This window comes from Sphaerodactylus townsendi, linkage group LG03 (assembly GCF_021028975.2).
Source record: "Sphaerodactylus townsendi isolate TG3544 linkage group LG03, MPM_Stown_v2.3, whole genome shotgun sequence".
Taxonomy (NCBI): Eukaryota; Metazoa; Chordata; class Lepidosauria; order Squamata; family Sphaerodactylidae; genus Sphaerodactylus; species Sphaerodactylus townsendi.
Genome location: NC_059427.1, coordinates 8,336,407 through 8,360,100, shown reverse-complemented (window position 1 = coordinate 8,360,100; position 23,694 = coordinate 8,336,407). Strand labels below are relative to the sequence as shown.

The following is a 23,694-nucleotide window of genomic DNA, read 5'->3' as shown; positions in this document are numbered from 1 at the left end:
CCCCCCCCCCCCCCCACCCCCCCCCCCCCCCACCCCCCCCCCCCCCCACCCCCCCCCCCCCCCACCCCCCCCCCCCCCCACCCCCCCCCCCCCCCACCCCCCCCCCCCCCCACCCCCCCCCCCCCCCACCCCCCCCCCCCCCCACCCCCCCCCCCCCCCACCCCCCCCCCCCCCCACCCCCCCCCCCCCCCACCCCCCCCCCCCCCCACCCCCCCCCCCCCCCACCCCCCCCCCCCCCCACCCCCCCCCCCCCCCACCCCCCCCCCCCCCCACCCCCCCCCCCCCCCACCCCCCCCCCCCCCCACCCCCCCCCCCCCCCACCCCCCCCCCCCCCCACCCCCCCCCCCCCCCACCCCCCCCCCCCCCCACCCCCCCCCCCCCCCACCCCCCCCCCCCCCCACCCCCCCCCCCCCCCACCCCCCCCCCCCCCCACCCCCCCCCCCCCCCACCCCCCCCCCCCCCCACCCCCCCCCCCCCCCACCCCCCCCCCCCCCCACCCCCCCCCCCCCCCACCCCCCCCCCCCCCCACCCCCCCCCCCCCCCACCCCCCCCCCCCCCCACCCCCCCCCCCCCCCACCCCCCCCCCCCCCCACCCCCCCCCCCCCCCACCCCCCCCCCCCCCCACCCCCCCCCCCCCCCACCCCCCCCCCCCCCCACCCCCCCCCCCCCCCACCCCCCCCCCCCCCCACCCCCCCCCCCCCCCACCCCCCCCCCCCCCCACCCCCCCCCCCCCCCACCCCCCCCCCCCCCCACCCCCCCCCCCCCCCACCCCCCCCCCCCCCCACCCCCCCCCCCCCCCACCCCCCCCCCCCCCCACCCCCCCCCCCCCCCACCCCCCCCCCCCCCCACCCCCCCCCCCCCCCACCCCCCCCCCCCCCCACCCCCCCCCCCCCCCACCCCCCCCCCCCCCCACCCCCCCCCCCCCCCACCCCCCCCCCCCCCCACCCCCCCCCCCCCCCACCCCCCCCCCCCCCCACCCCCCCCCCCCCCCACCCCCCCCCCCCCCCACCCCCCCCCCCCCCCACCCCCCCCCCCCCCCACCCCCCCCCCCCCCCACCCCCCCCCCCCCCCACCCCCCCCCCCCCCCACCCCCCCCCCCCCCCACCCCCCCCCCCCCCCACCCCCCCCCCCCCCCACCCCCCCCCCCCCCCACCCCCCCCCCCCCCCACCCCCCCCCCCCCCCACCCCCCCCCCCCCCCACCCCCCCCCCCCCCCACCCCCCCCCCCCCCCACCCCCCCCCCCCCCCACCCCCCCCCCCCCCCACCCCCCCCCCCCCCCACCCCCCCCCCCCCCCACCCCCCCCCCCCCCCACCCCCCCCCCCCCCCACCCCCCCCCCCCCCCACCCCCCCCCCCCCCCACCCCCCCCCCCCCCCACCCCCCCCCCCCCCCACCCCCCCCCCCCCCCACCCCCCCCCCCCCCCACCCCCCCCCCCCCCCACCCCCCCCCCCCCCCACCCCCCCCCCCCCCCACCCCCCCCCCCCCCCACCCCCCCCCCCCCCCACCCCCCCCCCCCCCCACCCCCCCCCCCCCCCACCCCCCCCCCCCCCCACCCCCCCCCCCCCCCACCCCCCCCCCCCCCCACCCCCCCCCCCCCCCACCCCCCCCCCCCCCCACCCCCCCCCCCCCCCACCCCCCCCCCCCCCCACCCCCCCCCCCCCCCACCCCCCCCCCCCCCCACCCCCCCCCCCCCCCACCCCCCCCCCCCCCCACCCCCCCCCCCCCCCACCCCCCCCCCCCCCCACCCCCCCCCCCCCCCACCCCCCCCCCCCCCCACCCCCCCCCCCCCCCACCCCCCCCCCCCCCCACCCCCCCCCCCCCCCACCCCCCCCCCCCCCCACCCCCCCCCCCCCCCACCCCCCCCCCCCCCCACCCCCCCCCCCCCCCACCCCCCCCCCCCCCCACCCCCCCCCCCCCCCACCCCCCCCCCCCCCCACCCCCCCCCCCCCCCACCCCCCCCCCCCCCCACCCCCCCCCCCCCCCACCCCCCCCCCCCCCCACCCCCCCCCCCCCCCACCCCCCCCCCCCCCCACCCCCCCCCCCCCCCACCCCCCCCCCCCCCCACCCCCCCCCCCCCCCACCCCCCCCCCCCCCCACCCCCCCCCCCCCCCACCCCCCCCCCCCCCCACCCCCCCCCCCCCCCACCCCCCCCCCCCCCCACCCCCCCCCCCCCCCACCCCCCCCCCCCCCCACCCCCCCCCCCCCCCACCCCCCCCCCCCCCCACCCCCCCCCCCCCCCACCCCCCCCCCCCCCCACCCCCCCCCCCCCCCACCCCCCCCCCCCCCCACCCCCCCCCCCCCCCACCCCCCCCCCCCCCCACCCCCCCCCCCCCCCACCCCCCCCCCCCCCCACCCCCCCCCCCCCCCACCCCCCCCCCCCCCCACCCCCCCCCCCCCCCACCCCCCCCCCCCCCCACCCCCCCCCCCCCCCACCCCCCCCCCCCCCCACCCCCCCCCCCCCCCACCCCCCCCCCCCCCCACCCCCCCCCCCCCCCACCCCCCCCCCCCCCCACCCCCCCCCCCCCCCACCCCCCCCCCCCCCCACCCCCCCCCCCCCCCACCCCCCCCCCCCCCCACCCCCCCCCCCCCCCACCCCCCCCCCCCCCCACCCCCCCCCCCCCCCACCCCCCCCCCCCCCCACCCCCCCCCCCCCCCACCCCCCCCCCCCCCCACCCCCCCCCCCCCCCACCCCCCCCCCCCCCCACCCCCCCCCCCCCCCACCCCCCCCCCCCCCCACCCCCCCCCCCCCCCACCCCCCCCCCCCCCCACCCCCCCCCCCCCCCACCCCCCCCCCCCCCCACCCCCCCCCCCCCCCACCCCCCCCCCCCCCCACCCCCCCCCCCCCCCACCCCCCCCCCCCCCCACCCCCCCCCCCCCCCACCCCCCCCCCCCCCCACCCCCCCCCCCCCCCACCCCCCCCCCCCCCCACCCCCCCCCCCCCCCACCCCCCCCCCCCCCCACCCCCCCCCCCCCCCACCCCCCCCCCCCCCCACCCCCCCCCCCCCCCACCCCCCCCCCCCCCCACCCCCCCCCCCCCCCACCCCCCCCCCCCCCCACCCCCCCCCCCCCCCACCCCCCCCCCCCCCCACCCCCCCCCCCCCCCACCCCCCCCCCCCCCCACCCCCCCCCCCCCCCACCCCCCCCCCCCCCCACCCCCCCCCCCCCCCACCCCCCCCCCCCCCCACCCCCCCCCCCCCCCACCCCCCCCCCCCCCCACCCCCCCCCCCCCCCACCCCCCCCCCCCCCCACCCCCCCCCCCCCCCACCCCCCCCCCCCCCCACCCCCCCCCCCCCCCACCCCCCCCCCCCCCCACCCCCCCCCCCCCCCACCCCCCCCCCCCCCCACCCCCCCCCCCCCCCACCCCCCCCCCCCCCCACCCCCCCCCCCCCCCACCCCCCCCCCCCCCCACCCCCCCCCCCCCCCACCCCCCCCCCCCCCCACCCCCCCCCCCCCCCACCCCCCCCCCCCCCCACCCCCCCCCCCCCCCACCCCCCCCCCCCCCCACCCCCCCCCCCCCCCACCCCCCCCCCCCCCCACCCCCCCCCCCCCCCACCCCCCCCCCCCCCCACCCCCCCCCCCCCCCACCCCCCCCCCCCCCCACCCCCCCCCCCCCCCACCCCCCCCCCCCCCCACCCCCCCCCCCCCCCACCCCCCCCCCCCCCCACCCCCCCCCCCCCCCACCCCCCCCCCCCCCCACCCCCCCCCCCCCCCACCCCCCCCCCCCCCCACCCCCCCCCCCCCCCACCCCCCCCCCCCCCCACCCCCCCCCCCCCCCACCCCCCCCCCCCCCCACCCCCCCCCCCCCCCACCCCCCCCCCCCCCCACCCCCCCCCCCCCCCACCCCCCCCCCCCCCCACCCCCCCCCCCCCCCACCCCCCCCCCCCCCCACCCCCCCCCCCCCCCACCCCCCCCCCCCCCCACCCCCCCCCCCCCCCACCCCCCCCCCCCCCCACCCCCCCCCCCCCCCACCCCCCCCCCCCCCCACCCCCCCCCCCCCCCACCCCCCCCCCCCCCCACCCCCCCCCCCCCCCACCCCCCCCCCCCCCCACCCCCCCCCCCCCCCACCCCCCCCCCCCCCCACCCCCCCCCCCCCCCACCCCCCCCCCCCCCCACCCCCCCCCCCCCCCACCCCCCCCCCCCCCCACCCCCCCCCCCCCCCACCCCCCCCCCCCCCCACCCCCCCCCCCCCCCACCCCCCCCCCCCCCCACCCCCCCCCCCCCCCACCCCCCCCCCCCCCCACCCCCCCCCCCCCCCACCCCCCCCCCCCCCCACCCCCCCCCCCCCCCACCCCCCCCCCCCCCCACCCCCCCCCCCCCCCACCCCCCCCCCCCCCCACCCCCCCCCCCCCCCACCCCCCCCCCCCCCCACCCCCCCCCCCCCCCACCCCCCCCCCCCCCCACCCCCCCCCCCCCCCACCCCCCCCCCCCCCCACCCCCCCCCCCCCCCACCCCCCCCCCCCCCCACCCCCCCCCCCCCCCACCCCCCCCCCCCCCCACCCCCCCCCCCCCCCACCCCCCCCCCCCCCCACCCCCCCCCCCCCCCACCCCCCCCCCCCCCCACCCCCCCCCCCCCCCACCCCCCCCCCCCCCCACCCCCCCCCCCCCCCACCCCCCCCCCCCCCCACCCCCCCCCCCCCCCACCCCCCCCCCCCCCCACCCCCCCCCCCCCCCACCCCCCCCCCCCCCCACCCCCCCCCCCCCCCACCCCCCCCCCCCCCCACCCCCCCCCCCCCCCACCCCCCCCCCCCCCCACCCCCCCCCCCCCCCACCCCCCCCCCCCCCCACCCCCCCCCCCCCCCACCCCCCCCCCCCCCCACCCCCCCCCCCCCCCACCCCCCCCCCCCCCCACCCCCCCCCCCCCCCACCCCCCCCCCCCCCCACCCCCCCCCCCCCCCACCCCCCCCCCCCCCCACCCCCCCCCCCCCCCACCCCCCCCCCCCCCCACCCCCCCCCCCCCCCACCCCCCCCCCCCCCCACCCCCCCCCCCCCCCACCCCCCCCCCCCCCCACCCCCCCCCCCCCCCACCCCCCCCCCCCCCCACCCCCCCCCCCCCCCACCCCCCCCCCCCCCCACCCCCCCCCCCCCCCACCCCCCCCCCCCCCCACCCCCCCCCCCCCCCACCCCCCCCCCCCCCCACCCCCCCCCCCCCCCACCCCCCCCCCCCCCCACCCCCCCCCCCCCCCACCCCCCCCCCCCCCCACCCCCCCCCCCCCCCACCCCCCCCCCCCCCCACCCCCCCCCCCCCCCACCCCCCCCCCCCCCCACCCCCCCCCCCCCCCACCCCCCCCCCCCCCCACCCCCCCCCCCCCCCACCCCCCCCCCCCCCCACCCCCCCCCCCCCCCACCCCCCCCCCCCCCCACCCCCCCCCCCCCCCACCCCCCCCCCCCCCCACCCCCCCCCCCCCCCACCCCCCCCCCCCCCCACCCCCCCCCCCCCCCACCCCCCCCCCCCCCCACCCCCCCCCCCCCCCACCCCCCCCCCCCCCCACCCCCCCCCCCCCCCACCCCCCCCCCCCCCCACCCCCCCCCCCCCCCACCCCCCCCCCCCCCCACCCCCCCCCCCCCCCACCCCCCCCCCCCCCCACCCCCCCCCCCCCCCACCCCCCCCCCCCCCCACCCCCCCCCCCCCCCACCCCCCCCCCCCCCCACCCCCCCCCCCCCCCACCCCCCCCCCCCCCCACCCCCCCCCCCCCCCACCCCCCCCCCCCCCCACCCCCCCCCCCCCCCACCCCCCCCCCCCCCCACCCCCCCCCCCCCCCACCCCCCCCCCCCCCCACCCCCCCCCCCCCCCACCCCCCCCCCCCCCCACCCCCCCCCCCCCCCACCCCCCCCCCCCCCCACCCCCCCCCCCCCCCACCCCCCCCCCCCCCCACCCCCCCCCCCCCCCACCCCCCCCCCCCCCCACCCCCCCCCCCCCCCACCCCCCCCCCCCCCCACCCCCCCCCCCCCCCACCCCCCCCCCCCCCCACCCCCCCCCCCCCCCACCCCCCCCCCCCCCCACCCCCCCCCCCCCCCACCCCCCCCCCCCCCCACCCCCCCCCCCCCCCACCCCCCCCCCCCCCCACCCCCCCCCCCCCCCACCCCCCCCCCCCCCCACCCCCCCCCCCCCCCACCCCCCCCCCCCCCCACCCCCCCCCCCCCCCACCCCCCCCCCCCCCCACCCCCCCCCCCCCCCACCCCCCCCCCCCCCCACCCCCCCCCCCCCCCACCCCCCCCCCCCCCCACCCCCCCCCCCCCCCACCCCCCCCCCCCCCCACCCCCCCCCCCCCCCACCCCCCCCCCCCCCCACCCCCCCCCCCCCCCACCCCCCCCCCCCCCCACCCCCCCCCCCCCCCACCCCCCCCCCCCCCCACCCCCCCCCCCCCCCACCCCCCCCCCCCCCCACCCCCCCCCCCCCCCACCCCCCCCCCCCCCCACCCCCCCCCCCCCCCACCCCCCCCCCCCCCCACCCCCCCCCCCCCCCACCCCCCCCCCCCCCCACCCCCCCCCCCCCCCACCCCCCCCCCCCCCCACCCCCCCCCCCCCCCACCCCCCCCCCCCCCCACCCCCCCCCCCCCCCACCCCCCCCCCCCCCCACCCCCCCCCCCCCCCACCCCCCCCCCCCCCCACCCCCCCCCCCCCCCACCCCCCCCCCCCCCCACCCCCCCCCCCCCCCACCCCCCCCCCCCCCCACCCCCCCCCCCCCCCACCCCCCCCCCCCCCCCCCCCCCCCCCCCCCCACCCCCCACCCCCCCCACCCACCCCCCCCCCCACCCCCCCCCCCCCACCCCCCCCCCCCCCCACCCCCCCCCCCCCCCACCCCCACCCCCCCCCCCCCCCCCCCCCCCCCACCCCACCCCCCCCCCCCCCCCCCCCCCCCCCCACCCCCACCCCCCCCCCCCCCCCCCCCCCCCCGGAATCAAATGGATTTTGAAGGGGACGGGTTGGAAGCTTCATGGGCTCCCTTTAAACAACACTGAAGAACAGCATTGTTTTATTTGCCTAAATTCGGTGTGGATTGGGGGGGTAGATTTAAACGGAGCTCTCCCTTTAAATCCCTCCAATCCATGTCGAATTTAGGCAAACAAACATCGCGGCTGTCAATTCTGCTTTCCCTCCCCTTCCCTTCTTGCCACTCCCCTCACCTACAGGCCAAAAACGGAAAAAAAACCTTAAAAATGCAAAAAAATTCAAATGAACCTCAGGGGTACCCTGAGATATGAAGAGCGAGGTCAAGGGTACCACGATGTCGAAAAGGTTGGGAAACACTGTTCTAGAACATCAATCAATGCATTGACATCACATCTGGATTAGTGCCTGGTTATGACATCAGTATATACTTTGATACCATTTCTACCTCTATCTACCCCCAAAGCTCTTGAGGGTGCCAGGTGGCATCCCTAACAAAATGGCTGTTGCAAGAGGATTGGTCTAAAGTCATTCCCAAGATGTGAGAGGGTTGCAAGCCAAGTGTCCTTTCACAATGGAGTGGTTGCAGACCCAAACCCCATGCCTTCTGGGTTCTTCTGAAGCACCTCCTGCTCTGGGTGGAAGAAATCCAGGACTAACTACCTGTATTGTGGAAGAAACAAATGAACATCGGATTGGCACACGGGAAGGTCCCAGTTTCATTCCCTGGCATCTCTGTTAAAAAGGATGAGGTAGACCAAGGCTCTAAGTAAAAGTAAAACATCTAAGTAAAAGGCAGGCTCATTTAGGGACGGGGCAGTGGCCTAGTGGTAGAGCATCTGCTTTGCATGCTTATGGTCCCAGGTTCAATCCCTATTGTTTCCAGTTAAAAAGACGAGGTAGACCAAGGGATTCACTCAGTAAAAGGTTCATTTAGGAAGGGGGCCTTGGCTCAGTGGCAGATCATCTGATTGATATACAGAAAGTCGTGGGTTCAATCCCTGGCCTCTCCAGTTAAATGGATTGGGCAGCAGGCAGTCCTCAGCTTGAAACCCTAGAAGGCTGTGGGCAATCTGAGTAGACCATACACTTTAGTTATTGCTCTCAGAGCTGAATTGGCCCTTGGTTCATTGGAAGCTCATGCATGGATCTTGCCATTTAAACTAAAGCAGCAGACAACACATTTCTTGATGAACCTGTGCTGTGATTCAGTTCAAGGCAGTTTTGTGTGTGCCCTCCTGCCTATCTGTGCTATGTGAAGGAATACTGCTGTGAGGAATTATGGGTCGTTTGGGATAGTATTAAAGCATTTGGACGCTTCCCACCAACCCATATCTCCACTTCCAAAATATTATAACCCTGTGGGTTTGAGACAATTGAGTTCTCCCTCTCCCTCTCTCTTTCCCCCTTCTGTAACTGAAAAACAAACTAAATATGATAGCAGACATGTGTCTGTCCCATGGATCATTAACACCATTTTAGAACTAGTTGTAGTTTTTTTAAAAAAATGGTTTGAGACCCCAATTAGGATCGGGCATGTGGCTCAGTGCCCTCTGGAGTTCTTGATTTCACCTCCTTACCTTTTCAGGTGCCAAAACTGGCACTTCAAAAGGTAAAGGAGATGGGAGAAGAGCTCCTGGGGCTGCCATGCGCCTGGTCTAGATCGGAGCCTCACAGCAATTTTTAAAAGAACTACTATTGCATCTAAAATGGTGTTAATTGCCATGGGATAGATCAGTGGTTCTCAACCTGGGGATCAGGACCCCTTTGGGGGTCGAGCGACCCTTTCACAGGGGTCACCTAAGACTCTCTTCATCAGTGTTCTCCATCTGTAAAATGGATAAATGTTAGGGTTGGGGGTCACCACAATATGAGGAACTGTATTAAAGGGTTGTGGCATTAGGAAGATTGAGAACCACTGGGATAGATGCATGTCTGTTGTGTCGTGCTTAGCATTAGGAGAGGAGTGAGTACGCTCTGCCCTGTTCAGGTCATGGAGAGAAGCATTCTTCTTGCCATTGCTTTCAGACACATTTTGGGTGTAGCTGGGGAGTCCTCTGAACATGTAGAGACTCCTCCCCTCTCCCTTTCCTTGTCTGTAGTCTTTGTGACTTTGACAATGGGCACAGCCATTTTGCCATTTCAGGGAGTGGTGCCAAGTATTGGAGAATCCCCAGGGCCAACCAAGACAGGATGATAAGAGATTCATGAACACAGGTCTCACAGAAGAATTAGATTCAAATCTAGTAGCACCATAGAGACCAACAAGATTTTTGGGGTACAGGCTTTGAAGAGTCAAAGTTCCCTTCGGCAGTTCCATATCTCGCACTTATTTATACTTTAAATAGTAGTTAGCAGGAAATTGACCTGGCCTATTATAGCGTAGAAGAGTTTGGATTTATATCCCCCCTTTCTCTCCTGTAGGAGACTCAAAGGGGCTTACAATCTCCTTGCCCTTCCCCCCTCACAACAAACACCCTGTGAGGTGGGTGGGGCTGAGAGAGCTCCGAGAAGCTGTGACTAGCCCAAGGTCACCCAGCTGGCGTGTGTGGGAGTGTACAGGCTAATCTGAATTCCCCAGATAAGCCTCCACAGCTCAGGTGGCAGAGCGGGGAATCAAACCCGGTTCCTCCAGATTAGTTACACAAGCTCTTAACCTCCTACGCCACCGCTGCTGAAAGGGTACAGCTGAAAGCAATTAAAATGAGACATTATGAAGGATGACTGAGTGAGAATAATTTTATACAACTTCTGTGACCTTTGAGAATGGCAGATGTTATAAGATTTCCACAGTTTTCTGTTTTGTATATATATGGTATAGTATTACTTTATTAAATACGGGTTCTTGTCTGATTTTCAAACATGGGGGAAATAATAGTCTCAAAGAGAAACCACAGAACCAGCACTTGAACGAGGGAGAGGCTAATAGCCTAACACAAAACATACTGTGGTCCCAGTACAAATTGAGCTATGCACACTTTGGCAGCTGGGCATGATTTTTAGAGAAAAAACCAGGAAATTCATTCACAGATCTCAAGTTATTAGATCTAATTATGCATTTGAAGAAAAGTCATGTGTATGATCTAACCATTGCAGTTTTCCCCTTAACAACCTTCATCTAACATTGGAAAAGCACCCACTGTGTTTCAACGCTCAGGTTACAAACATGCCAAGGACACAGTGTGGGCACCAGTATGAGATGGTGGCCAAAGTGTTGGTATTTCAGCCCAACTTCCAGGAGACTTTAAAAACAGAACTGTAAAGTTATTCTCTCCCTATATACTGAAAGTCACGTGGCCATTTTCACGTGTTGTGAGTCCAATGCTTGGCAAACTTGTGTGCTGTTCATTTTTGTAGCCAATAAAAAGCACTTATTATGAACTTTCCAGGAGTCATTCTTTTCTCTTAAAAAATTTTTTTTACACATATACACCAACAAGTCATTTACAAGCAAAGTCTTCAAGATGAGGAGGTTGTGTGGGAAGGAAAATCCTATTTCTACCATAGGGTTGCAGATTTGGCATTGGAGAGTAAACAGTTTGGGAGGGGAGGGAGTTCAGTGGAGTATAATAATGCCACATGCTCCACCCTCCAAAGCAGTTGTTTTCTCCTGGGAATCTGATCTCTGCAGTTCGGAGATTGGTTGTTGTTGTGGAAGATGTCCAGGCTGCACCTGGTGGTTGGTGACCTTGATTTCTACTCCCCTCCCCACAGTAAGCTCTGGTTTCCCACCATGAACCCCAGCTCACTACTTCCTCCTCATTCTCCACCTCTTTCTATCTACACATCAGGGCCACCCCTAAGAAGAGCAGTTTAGGTTTGGGGCAAGGATTATAACTGAGGAGGGATTGGTTATTCCTAAACCGCCTTTTATTTTAAAGAGTTTTCTGGAGCCAAGAGTGATACCAGGACCCTGTTGTATTTTTGTAGCAATGGGAAGAGGCATTCCTAGTCACACTTTTGCCATATATAACATATTGAACATTATTCATGGGGAGGGGGAGAATCAAGTATGGCAGCTTTAACTGTCATTCTCGCAGGATTGCCGTCCCTTTTTCCCCTGCCCAAAGAAAACAGGAGTCTCAACTAAGAATTAATCTCCTCTGAAACTAGAACATAATAGCAGGAGGGAGGGAGGCAGCCTTCAGGTGCAAGTTTCTATCGTTATTCTTTTATGGAGGAAAACTAAGATCTTCAGAATAACAACAAATACTGAGCAGCAAAATAAACAACAAACCTAACAAAAATACTGACCTTATCTAAATGTTTCAAACAAACTTTCCATAAATAAGCTTCCTGTTTATTATATTTATAACTTTATATCCTGCCTCTCTGCCCAAACAAGGCTACCAAAGTGACTAAAATCTGGTTGAAAGGCAGATCAGGGAATCTTAAAAGATACAAAGGGTTGTGGAACGGTATGGTATATAGCCCCATCTCATCTATTCTGACTGGCAGAGGCTCTCTGTGATGTCACACTTTGTGACTCACCCTGGAGCCCCAAAAACCCAATCAAGGACACCAGGGAGAGAGAAGTATATATATATATTTCAAGCTGAAGTAGAAACAAATAGGCATTCTGATTCCAAGGCAGAAGGACAATTACATTTCAGGGTGAGTATTATATAGAGGTAGATCTATCTATCATTAATACATCGTCAATACATCATTGATTACATCACTTCAATCCAACCCCTTATATGCCAATACAGGTTAAGCCCACCACACACCACTATCCAGGTCACATGATCTAAAAGAGATGAGCATTCAGCACTAATAGAAGGAAAACTTAGTAAGTTGATGAGCTTCGAGCACCTTGAAGGGACCTCTGTCACCACTTGGACGCCATAAAACAATAAATTAATCACAGCATAACACCCTTATTTTAAGGATCAGCCTAGTTTATTGCTTGTCAGAATGCAGGGAAGAGATTTGGTGTTTCCTAGAGCATCCTTGGAGTTCCAGGATAGTTTCACTCCTGCAAAATCTATGGCCTGCAATTTGGGCATTTGGAGGACGTAATTCACTCATCAGGTCCCCCAGTGACAGGCAATGAGGGTACCAGTTCTTCCTGGCTAGGTGGCTTAAATGATGGGAGTAGACGCATTTGAGATAATGCCATGAAAATACCACCCAAGATAGCATCTACAAATAAACATGTTACAAACTATACTTTAGGCAATAACCTCCACTTCTACCTTGTTAACCTCAATTTATTATAAACCTATTAATTTTAAGGCATAGATTGCTAAAACTAAAATTCTAATGATACACATTGTCTGGTTTGTACTAACTGGTTAGTACAAAATGGTTAGTACAAAACTGGTTAGTACAAACTGGTTAGTACAAAATGGGGGCCCTTGCCATATGTTGTCCTCTTTGGCAATGCCTTATACTGGCTCCATCTTCTAGCATTGCCACCCCTCCCAGCCTTGGGACCGGGCACCACTCATAGGGAATTTGAGTTGACTCTGTTTTTAGGATTTTGTATGCTGCTATTGATTTTAAGGCTTGTAATTGTGTTTTAAATTATTGTTGGATATTATGTGTTGTGTTGTAAACTGCCTAGAGCCCTCTGGGGATGAGGCGGTCTACGAAATCCAAATGAATGAATGAATGAATGAATGAATGAATGAATGAATGAATGAATGAATGAATGATAGCATTTAACTTTTTTTCTGAAATGCTGCCTCATCCGGAGTCTCAGGTGAAGTCTTTTCCTCAGCTACTACTTGATCCTTTCCATTGGAGAGCTAGGAACTGAATCTGGGATGTTTTGCATGCCAAAAGATGCCAGGCCACTGAACCACAGTGCCTTCCTATTCTATGAAGCTGACATCCACTAATTCAGATGTCAGGCTGTCAAGGTTAATCTTGTCTGCTCTGACCAGCAGCCCACTCAAGCAGAAGTCTTTCTGCAGTGATCAGGTGTGGATTTGGAAATACCTGGAGATTTTGGGGGTAAAACCTGTGGAAGGTGGAGTTCAGGGAGGGGAGGGATCTCAGCCAGGTATAACCTTATACAATCCACCCTCCAAAGTAGCCATTTTCTCCAGGAGAAATGATCTGAGTCATCTGGAGATCAATTGTAATGGCAGGAGAACTTTAGGTGCCACCTGGAGGTTGGTAACCCTAGGTCTTTCCCATCACGCAGTACCTCAGCCTTTCTGCTGGAGATATGGTTGTCAACCTCCAGGTGGTGGATGGAGATCTCCTGGAATTACAACTGATTTCTAGGTGACAGAGATCAGTTCACCCAGAGAAAATGACGGCTTTGGAAGGTGAACTCAGAGGTATTATCCCTCATTGAAGTCCTTCCCTTTAGGTTCCCGAATCTCCAAGTATTTCCCAACCAGGGGGCTGGGCTGGCATCCCTATCTGGAGATGCTGGGGACTTAACCTTGGGTCTTCTGCAGGCAAAACCATATTACAGCTTACCAAAAGGCAAAAAGGAGAATTGCTTTGTGGAGCTCCCATGGAGCTCATATACAAGCATAGAGGCTGTTCAGCCACTTGGGGAATCCTTCTCCAGATAAATTAGGTCTTCCTATCAGCTCTCTACCAGCATGGCCAATTGGCCATGCTGACAGAGGCTGATGGGAATTGTAGTTCCTGAACATCTGGAGAGCCGCAGGTTCCCTACCCCTGAGCGCCAGCCTTTCCGGGCCAGACCATTTCAGTTCATGCAGGAAGGAAATAATATCGTGCTCCTCCTGAAAGCGGCTAACTAAGACACATGTTTAGTTACTGCTGCCTGAGATTCACTCGGCTGCCATTCCGCATTTGCTGCGTTTCAAAAAGGGGTTAAGTTGACCAAGTGTGGCTTCCTAGAGAGGACAGCAGAAAAATGAGGATGAACAGTGATAACAGTGGAGGCTCTTTTCCTGTTGGGGAAGGGAGGGATTTGTTTTTAATGTCCTTTCGATGCAAAGCGAGAGGAGGAGGAGGAGGAGGAGGAAGAGAGCCGGGATTAGAGAGGTGAGAAAGGAGCGGGAGGAGCAAAAAGGTGGCATGGGGGGGGGGGAGGAAAGGGCTCCCCACAGCTCCTCCCTTTCCCATTGATTCTGATCTCATCCAGGTACTGTAGCTGCTGCTACGCTATTCCTTCCCCAGCATCTACGTTTGCCACTCTCCAGGTGGGGGCTGGAGATCTGCCAGAATTACAATTGATCTCCAGATAACAGATCAGTTCCTTCCCCTGGAGAAAGAGGCTGCTTTGGAAGGTGGACTCTATGAAATTGTACCTGGCTGACATCCCGCCCATCCCCACGCCATGCCCTCCCCAGGTTCTATCCCCACCCCCTCCGAATCTCCAGGAATTTCCTAACCGGGGGTTGACAATCCTAAACAGGCGGCAGAGAACGTCGAGCACCCATCAGTGTTCAGAGCCAGTGACCTCCACAAGCTTTGAATCTCTTTTCCTCCCCACATGTGGAGTGTGTGTGAGATCCACTTGTCTTCCAAATGGATTGACTCACTTACTTGAGCCACCAGTTTTGAAAGATAAACCAGTAATAACTTTAAGGATTCTAACTGCTACAAGATTCCTACAAGATTTATTTGAATGGAAGACTAGGGTAAGAGGGTCCTGTCTTAAATTTGCATACCATTCAGTTATGTCCAATACTAACAAAAATGTGTATAACATTTTAGGAGGGGGCGCCTTACACTCTTACAGTATGAGCAAAGTTATGGAAACAAAAACAACAACAAAACCTGATTAGAAAAGGTAGAAGATATTTATAACATAATATGATTAAATTACAAAGATTTCAAAATGCAAAAGGGGGGATTCAAATGGAGAGTAGTTCATTGTATGGATGTATGTATACTTGCTGGATAGAAATGTCATATGGATTTGGGTAGCAAAGAAGAAAATGGTGGTTCTTTTGTAATGGAAGAAGTGCGTAGCAATTTTTTGTCTTTTCTCCCTTAACCAAAATTTTGTATGAATCAGAATATTTTGTAAATGTGTAAGCATTATACATTTCACATAAGTTTATTAGACTTGTAAAATCACACATCTAAAAAAAGCAATAGAATGCAAAAAAAATTGTTCTGCAATGTTCAAATTATTAGAAAATGGCTGGGTTTTTAAAAGGCAGCTGTCAAACCTGAGGGTCCTCGTGCTCCTCTTGAAAGTGGCTAACTAAGACACATGTTTATTTACTGCTGCCTGAGATTCACTCGGCTGCCATTCCGCATTTGCTGCTTTTAAATGTATCTTAATGCCTGTCCTCTCCCATCACCATCCTTTGACCAAGGATCAGCATGGTTGTTTAGATCAAATGCCCTAGAGTTTTGAGTCACGAAACTCATATCTTTGTGAGGTCATCCAAGCATGAAAATGGAGGAACAAGAGCATCTGAGGCCCATCTTCAGGAAGCGGTCGGAAAAATCCCCTGATGTCCTCCAGGCTGGATATGTTAAAGACTTCCTGCAAAGGAGACTAAGAGAACAAATTAAACAAGAACCAGGTGAAGGTTCCCTTCAGCTGTGGGAAGTCCAGTGGCAAGAGTTCCTCAGGACAGTGGACTCTCCTTGTTCCCAATGGACAGTCCCACACTTGCCAGAGAAACCTTCACCCTGGGAAGATGCCAAGGCCTTTCTGGCCTCCTTTGAACAAGTGGCTGAAGCCTGCCAGTGGCCCAAGGAAGAATGGGTGTCCCGACTCCTCCCTGCCTTCAGTGGAGAAGCTGAGCAGGCCTTTATCAGTGTGAGAGACAGAGACAGAGAGGATTATGGGAAAGTAAAGGCTGCCATCTTGAGAGGGGATGCCATCAGCAGGGAGAATATTCGCCAACATTTTAGGCACTTCTGCTATCAGGAGTCAGATGGGCCAAGAGGGACATACAGCCAGCTTCAGGAACTTTGTCGTCAGTGGCTGAGAGTAGAGAATCACAGCAAGGAGCAGATCCTGGAACTGTTGATCCTGGAGCAGTTGCTGAACATCCTGCCCCCTGAGATCCAGAGCTGGGTGAAGGCGAGCAACCCCGAGAGCTGCTCCCAGGCGGTGGCCCTGGCTGAGGAGTTCCTCTTCAGGCAGAAACAGCAGGTGAGGCCAAATCATTGTGTGGTTTCTATATAGTGTTGTTTCTATATCGCAGCAGGGATGACATTTCTGTCCATCTTAGCACAGTGAAAAAGAGCTGCAGACCATGATGTTGATGTAGCATTTAGAAAATGCATTGATATTTTATATAGAATATGGAATTGGAAAATTAATTAGAATTGGAGAATTGGAAAATAGCTAATATAGAAAGTAAACTAAATTCGTTCTAAAATTGTAGGTTTGGGCTGAGAGCTAACCTTTGAATAGAATAGAATAGAATAGAATAGAATAGAATAGAATAGAATAGAATAGAATAGAATAGAATCTTTATTGGCCAAGTGTGATTGGACACACAAGGAATTTGTCTCCGGTGCATATGCTCTCAGTGTACATAAAAGAAAATACATTTGTCAAGAATCATAAGGTACAGCACTTAATGATTGTCATATAGGTCTAGTAAGCAATCAGGAAACAATCAATAGTAATAAAAACATAAAATGTAAAATCATAAAATAAAATGAAATGTCAGCACAGGCTATAGTCATACAGTCATAATTGGGAGGAGATGGGTAATAGGAATGATGAAAAAAGTAGTGCAGTAATTATATAATAAATATATAATAAATAGTTTGACATTATCGAGGGAATTATTTGTTTAACAGAGTATGGCATTTGGGAAAAAACTGTTCTTATGTCTAGTTGTCTTGGTGTGCAGTGCTCTGTAGCGACGTTTAGAGGGTAAGAGTTGAAACAGTTTATGTCCAGGATGCGAGGGGTCAGTAAATATTTTCACAGCCCTTTTTTTGACCCGTGCAGTACAAAAAAAATAGCTTTGATATAAGTATAAGAACTAGTTCTGTAGAAATGGTTTTTTCAATGATTGTTAAGACAGATAAGTTATAACCATCCCTGCTAAAGACTTGTTCATTATTATTCTTCCTTGAAGACCCTTACTCCATTTCCTTTCCCACCTGCACAGAATAGAAAAGTCCTCCATTGTATATCAAAGAATTATGGCTTGTTGAGTGAAATGCAATTTCAGGGAGCCAGGAGGAGTGGGTATATGAAGAAGAGGATGAGTTGTACCCCCTTTTGTCTCCTGAAAGGAGACTCAAAGGGGCTTACAAACTCCTTTTCCTTTCTATCCCCTGAAAAACTGTGACTAGCCCAAGGTTACCCAGCAGGAATGTAGGAGTGGGGAAACAAATCTGATTCACCAGGTAAGAGCCTGCCACTTATGTGTAGGAGTGGGGAATCAAACCCAGTTCTCCAGATTGGAATCCATCTGCTCTAAACCACTACATCATGCTGGCAACCTTGTTCCACCTTCAAGGCTACCATGCAGATAATGGCTCTGCATATCCTGTCTCTTGGCACCACCTCTGTCTGGGCTCTCTGATCAAAACAAAACAGTGTGACTTGGGTGCTGTGTGGTTTCCGGGCTGTATGGCCGTGTTCTAGCAGCATTCTCTCCTGACGTTTCGCCTGCATCTGTGGCTGGCATCTTCAGAGGATCTGATGTTGGAAAAGCAAGTGGAGTATATATCTGTCCAGGGTGTGTGGGGAGTGTCCAGGGTGGGTGGGGAAACCTTGTCTGTGAGTAACAAAGGCGGCAACCAGGTCAATAGTTGAGGGCATCTGAATAGAAGTATGAGTAACAATGAAGACTATAGCCTGGGAGTAACCCTGTAGATAGCAAGGTCACTGGTGGGAGCATCTGAATAGAAGTATCCTGGCCTTTGTTTCTTTTGTCTATGGTCATCCTGTGTTTGTGTGGAGCTGGTTGACCATAGACAATGCTGCTAGAACACGGCCATACAGCCCGGAAACCACACAGCACCCAAGTGATTCCGGCCGTGAAAGCCTTCGACAATACATAAAACAGTGTGAATTGCTTATTGTTTTGTGGCGTTGTGTCAGTGTGGCATTGGAGGGCCAAGTACTGGATTTTGCCTGCAAAAGGTTTGGATTCAAATCCTCACTCAGCTTTCTGCCCAAATGCTGGGTAGTCAGTTGTATGCAGCCAGGTTGAGGCAGAATTTTTAGAAAAAGTTGCCCCCCTAAGGAAAATACTCATAAGTTTCATTATTTCTTAAAGAAATTCAGGTCTGATCTCTCCCTCATGGAATGTGTGTGTGTGTTTGATGTTGCCTTCCACCTAATCAGGGTCCACAAGGTGAATATAAAAAACATAAGAACATATGAGTAATTAGGGTAGATTTTGGGTTTTTTTGTTTTTGTTTTCAATTAAATAAAAAGTTCAATTAGAATTTTTAAAAATCCTGTTAACTATTTTTTTAAAAAAAAATAATTTATTTATTTATTTATTTATTTATATTAGATTTAGTATACCGCCCTATCCCCGGAGGGCTCAGGGCGGTGAACAATATAAAATATTATATATAAAAACATACATACAATTTAAAACAGTTACATTCTAAAACCATGTCCCACGAAACCCATATACGACCCTCCCCAGAAAGGAATAGTGGGTCTTGTTGATGTTAAGGACCCCTGTAATCAGAGGGGGTGGGTGGGACAGAGGCACCGCTGCATCAGCGGCTGGTCTCTCCAAAGGCCCGGCGCAGGGCCTGGACAGCTGGTGGTAGAGTGTTCCACAAGGCTGGGGCCATGGCCGTAAAGGCCCTGGCCCGAGTGGAGGCCAGCCGCGTCATTGAGGGGCCAGGGATCTCCAGTAAATTGGCCTCTGCTGAACGCAGAGGTCGAACCGGGACGTTGAAATCACCCAGGACAATTTATTTTATCCACCCTCTGAGCAATTAAAATACAGTTACAATTATTAAATAATTAATTGTGTTGATCCAGGGTTGGTCTAGATAACTTCTAAGACCATTTCCATTATTCAACCAGGACAACGGAGCTACTACACTGAGGGGGGATCAAAACCTTTCCCCCCTCCCCAAGCTCTGTCACTGTGTCCTGAAATGGTCCCTCTCTGCCGTTGTAGATGCTCTCAGAAGAGGTATCTAGGAGTGTCTCTGAGGCCAGCCAGCCGTCTGAGAATGAGCAGAGGCAATTCTGCATGGAAACCGAGCATGAAGATGGTGTGGATAGAAGCCTGCTGGGTAAGAAAGTTCTTTCTGGGTGTAACTCAGAATTAAAACAGATCTCTGGACGACAAAGATCAGTTCCCTGGAGAAAATGGCTGCTTTGGAGGATGGTTGTCATAGTCCCACTGTGCACCATATTGGTTAGGCCGCACCTGGAGTACTGTGTGCAGTTCTGGAAGCCTCACTTCAAAAAGGATGTGGACAAAATGGAGCAGGTGGAGAGGAGAGTGACAAGGATAATCAAGCCCTACGTGGAAAGGCTGAGGGACTTGGAAATCTTTACTGTGATGAAGAGGAAGTTGAAGGGAGACATGATTGCTGTCTTGAAGTATTTGAAAGGCTGTCGCTTAGAGGAGAGCAGCAGGTTGTTCCTGTTGGTAGCAGAGAATTGGACTTGCAATAAAGTCTTTAAACTATCAGTGGAAAGGAACGAGGTAGATATTATTATTTTTTTGACAAGAAGAATAGTTCAGCAGTGGAACTGACTGGCTAGGTGGGTGTTGAGCTCCCCCTCACTGGCAGTATTCAATCAGTATCTGGACAAACACTTGTCCCAGATGCTTTAATCTGATCCTGCAGTGAGCAGGGTTTTTGTGAATCTATGGCATTATACCCTGCTGAGCTGTCTCCCCTCCCAAACTCTGTCCTTCTGAGACCTCATCTCCTGATCTCCAGGAATTTTCCAACCTGGAACTGGCAATCCTAGAACCCAGCAGTTCTTCTGCGCTTAGAATCTGCAGGGTCTTTGACATTCTGTAGGGAGTGAAAGTGTGTGTGTGGGGGTGGGGGTGGATAAGTTCAGGGGCCTGATATTCTGCAGATGACTGTGGGATTTGTTTCTCATGTGGGATTCTTTGTGATACAGCTTTGCCTTAAACGTGATTAAGTGATTAGTGTGTTGGACTAGTATCTGGAAGACCCAAGTTCAAGTCCCTTCTCTGCCATGCAAGCTCAATAGGAAGCCTTTAGAACATCAGAAGGGCCCTGTTGCATAAGGTCAGCAGTCTATCTAGTCCAGTTTCCTGTTCTACACGTTGGCCAATGAGTTGCCCTGGAGGGCTATAAACAGAACAGAGAGTGCAAGGCTTTCCCCAGATGCTTTCTTCTAAGACTGTATTTCAAGAAGTGATGGCCTTTGGATTTGGAGTACTGTGTTCAGTTCTGGTCACCACATCTCAAAAAGGATATCGAAGAGATAGAAAAAGGGCAGAGAAGGGCAACGAGGATGATTGAGGGATTGGAGCACCTTCCTTATGAGGAGAGGCTGCAGCGTTTGGGACTCTTTAGTTTATAGAGAAGACATCTGAGGGGGGATATGATTGAAGTCTACAAAATTATGCATGGGATAGAAAATGTTAACAGAGAGAATTTTTTTCTCTTTCTCACAATACTAAAACCAGGGGGCATCCATTGAAAATGCTGGGGGGAAGAATTAGGACTAATAAATGAAACATTTCTTCATCTAACTCAAATCCTATTCTTTCTTCCCTTTCTCTCACTCTCAAAGAAGGAAGGAGTGAGGAAGACTCTAAAGGGCAGAGTTTTCCTCAGGAAGGCATTGCATCCCAAGAAGGACTTGAAAGCTCACGAGCAAATATTTCTTTCCCAACTGAGTTTGCTGAGGGTGAGTGCACAGAGTCCATTTCAGCACGGAAGCAGGAAAGGAAGCAGAAGCGAGGGTGAGGCGGAAGAGCTGCCAACATCCAGGTGGGGCCGGGAGATGTCCCATAATTATAACTGCTCTTCTGACTACAGAAATCAGTTCCCCTGGAGAAAATGGCAGTTTCAGAGGGTTGACTGTATGGAGTTATACCGCTGCTAAGCTCCCTCCCCCAATTCAGCTCCCCAGGTGCCACCTCTAAATCTCTAGAAATTTGCCAAACCAGAGTGGGCATCAATAGGTGAGGGAGCGTAGGGACTGTTTCCACATGCCAGTGCTCTTCCTACTCCTCCAACCCTGCCCCCACCCTCTTGCAGGTTGTCACATCAGTGTCAAAGCATGGAGATGACAACAATTTTGCGGCTCCCTTCCTGTACTGGGAGTCTCCCTTGCGCTGTCTCCCTCCCGGAGTTGGCTCTAGCAACTCCCAGTTCTCCCTTTGAGTCAGAGAAAAAAAAAGATGGTGGCTTTTTTAGCTTAAGGTCAAGGAGGAAAAGTAGGAAAACCACATGTGTTGTGCTGTGAATGTGCAAGATTTTGCGTGGATGCTCCATCCCCAAAAGTTGGATGTGGGGGTGGTATCCAGCTGGCCATATGAGGCAAAATCTCTGCTTGGAAACAGCCTTGGATGGTTATGCCATGGGAATATGGGAGGCGTAACTCAGAGAGGGTATGTGGAATGGTCTGGTATAGCTCAGGGATCCATACGTTGGTTGCAACTCGATGGCACGTTTACACATAACCAGGAAGGAACTTTTTGTTGAGTAGCTTTCAGCTGAAACATCTGAATGGTGATTTTGTTTATTTGGAATCCCCTTTTTAAAAGCTCTGCTCTTCCATAAGCTCAGAGCAGCTGACCACAGCCAATTTAAAATATAATTTGCAAAACAGAGATCACTGCCTGAGGAATAACTACAGCCAACCCTGCTTAGCTTAGAGAGCCAACATGGTGTAGTGGTTAAGAGCAGGTGGACTCTAATTTGGAGAACTGGGTTTGTTTCTCCATCCTTCCACATGAGTGATGGACTCTTATATGGTGAACTGGATGTGTTCCTCTGCTCCTACACATGAAGCCTGCTGGGTGACCTTGGGCTAGTCACAGCTCTCTCGGAACTCTCTCAGCCCCACCTACCTCACAAGGTGTCTGTTGTGGGGAGAGGAAGGAAAAGGAGTTTGTAAGCTGCCTTGAGTCTCCTTACCTGAGAGAAAGTGGGGGGTACAAATCCAAACTCTTAATCTTCTCTTCTGAGAACTAATGTGATCAGGCTAGTCTAGACCATCCATGTTGGCACTACACTCTCATTTTTGGGATTAGACGTAGCGCCAGAGTGCGCCCAGGGCGATTTTCCATGCCCCCCCCGGCACGCGCCTGGTGCAACGCGCACCCCCCCAGTCCCCTGGTAGCTTCGCCTCTGGATTAGACAAATACATGGAAGATAGTGGCCACTAGATATGGTGACTAAAGGCACCTCCACATTCTGAGGCAGTTAACCCTTGAATACCATTGCCCTGTTGATGGACCACTGATAGGTTGGCCACTGTGTGAGTCAGGCTGCTGGACTGTATGGTTCACTGATCTGATCCAGCAGGGCTTTTCTGATGTTCTTATTTTTTTTCTAGCCAAAGCCTGGATTTCCAGAAGTGAGGGAGAGACATATATGCTAGATGGCTCGGAACTGGTGGGACCATGTGGGACTCTGACATGGACGGTGAAGCAGGGCTCATTTCAAGAAATCTACCCTGTGGAGGAAGCAGAAGAAGGATCCAACACCCCCAGGGACACCTCATCTCAGCCAGGAATTGATGCTTTGAAGAACCAAAACATCTCCAGTGCTTTTGGGAAGAGCTGTAGCCGGAACCCCAGCTTTGTGAAAGCCCCTCATCCAGGAAGGAAAGTACATAAATGCCTGGTCTGTGGGAAGTGCTTTTTTTCCCGATCGAATCTTATCGTCCACCAGAGGACCCACACAGGAGTAAAACCCTATAAGTGTCTGGAGTGTGGGAAAAGCTTCAATCGTAGCACCAATCTTACCACGCATCAGAGAATCCACACGGGAGAGAAACCATACGCATGCTTGGAGTGTGGAAAGAGTTTCAGTCGGAGCCACCATCTTACCTCGCATCAGAGAACCCACACGGGAGAGAGACCTTATAGATGCTCAGACTGCAGCAAAACATTCTGTGACCAGTCAAGCTTCATTAAGCACAAGAGAATCCACACTGGAGAAAAACCCTATAAATGCCTGAAGTGTGGAAAGAGCTTTGGACAGAATACAACCCTTGTTAAACATCAAAGAATACACACTGGGGCAGAATTTCCAATATGAACCTTTTCCCTGTTGACAGCTAGATTTTTGAAATTCAGGAATTAGTTTAAAAAGTAGGATTCTTTCAGTGCTTGCCCCATTCATGTGGAACCCCTTCCCAACGGTCCTGTGCTCCCTTGGGGACTCTGGTTGCATGTTGTAATTTGGATGCTTGGAATAATACTATGTATCTGTATTATTTTAACCCAGTTCTGGGATTCTTCTGTGTTGAAAAGCAGTTTCAGAAGAACTGTATGGAAAACCATGAACAAAACTTTATATGGGCTCAGCCCTGGAAAAAGCATGCAGAAGAACTTAAAAATGAATTATATATATAGTGCTCAGATTAGAACAAGTGCTCAGATTAGAACAAGTGCTCAGATTAGAACAAAAGCTTTTTGGAGGATCACACTTGAAAACCCATCAGGGAAACACAAGTGATGGTGTTGGATTCTCAAATCAGCGACAAAGGAATTTGCTTGGGTCTCTTTCTCCCTAGATGCCGTCTTTATTTGATAATAAAGTATTTTCTGATTACATAAGGATGTAACTAGCATAATTTGTTCACTCTGATGGTTAGCAAGTCTTTGTGTGCATTTTTCCTCTTAGTATAGTAACTAACTGCCTTGTGTTCAGCGGGTGAAAGTGCTGTAGGGTTTTCAAGGAAAGAGATGTTCAGAGATGGTTTGCCATTACCTGCCTCTAGTAGTAACTTCC

At 58.6% G+C, this 23,694-nt stretch overlaps 1 protein-coding gene across 5 annotated transcripts; it reads left to right on the top strand.

The window, feature by feature from the left end:
• Positions 1-13,676: 13,676 nt before the first annotated feature.
• LOC125428686 (zinc finger and SCAN domain-containing protein 31-like) lies at positions 13,677-23,516 on the top strand. Of its 5 annotated transcripts, none has more exons than XM_048489203.1 (5): positions 13,677-13,866; positions 15,229-15,943; positions 18,909-19,026; positions 20,522-20,635; positions 22,292-23,516. In XM_048489203.1, exons 1-5 carry the CDS (start codon positions 13,736-13,738, stop codon positions 22,996-22,998), a joined length of 1,785 nt encoding a protein of 594 aa, XP_048345160.1. In that variant the 5' UTR covers positions 13,677-13,735; the 3' UTR covers positions 22,999-23,516. The 5 variants fall into 5 exon arrangements, with proteins under 5 accessions (XP_048345160.1, XP_048345159.1, XP_048345163.1 ...); XM_048489202.1 differs by having other exon boundaries at positions 20,519-20,635; XM_048489206.1 differs by having other exon boundaries at positions 15,153-15,943; positions 20,519-20,635.
• Positions 23,517-23,694: the final 178 nt, after the last annotated feature.

What these genes read in the sequence shown, in the direction of transcription:
- LOC125428686 (XM_048489202.1), top strand. Translation starts at nt 13,736, where the DNA reads ATGAGGATGAACAGTGATAACAGTGGAGGCTCTTTTCCTGTTGGGGAA. An exon ending in TCTTCAGGCAGAAACAGCAG is followed by an intron (nt 15,944 to 18,908) that starts GTGAGGCCAAAT and finishes CTGCCGTTGTAG; the next exon opens with ATGCTCTCAGAAGAGGTATC. An exon ending in TGTGGATAGAAGCCTGCTGG is followed by an intron (nt 19,027 to 20,518) that starts GTAAGAAAGTTC and finishes TCACTCTCAAAG; the next exon opens with AAGGAAGGAGTGAGGAAGAC.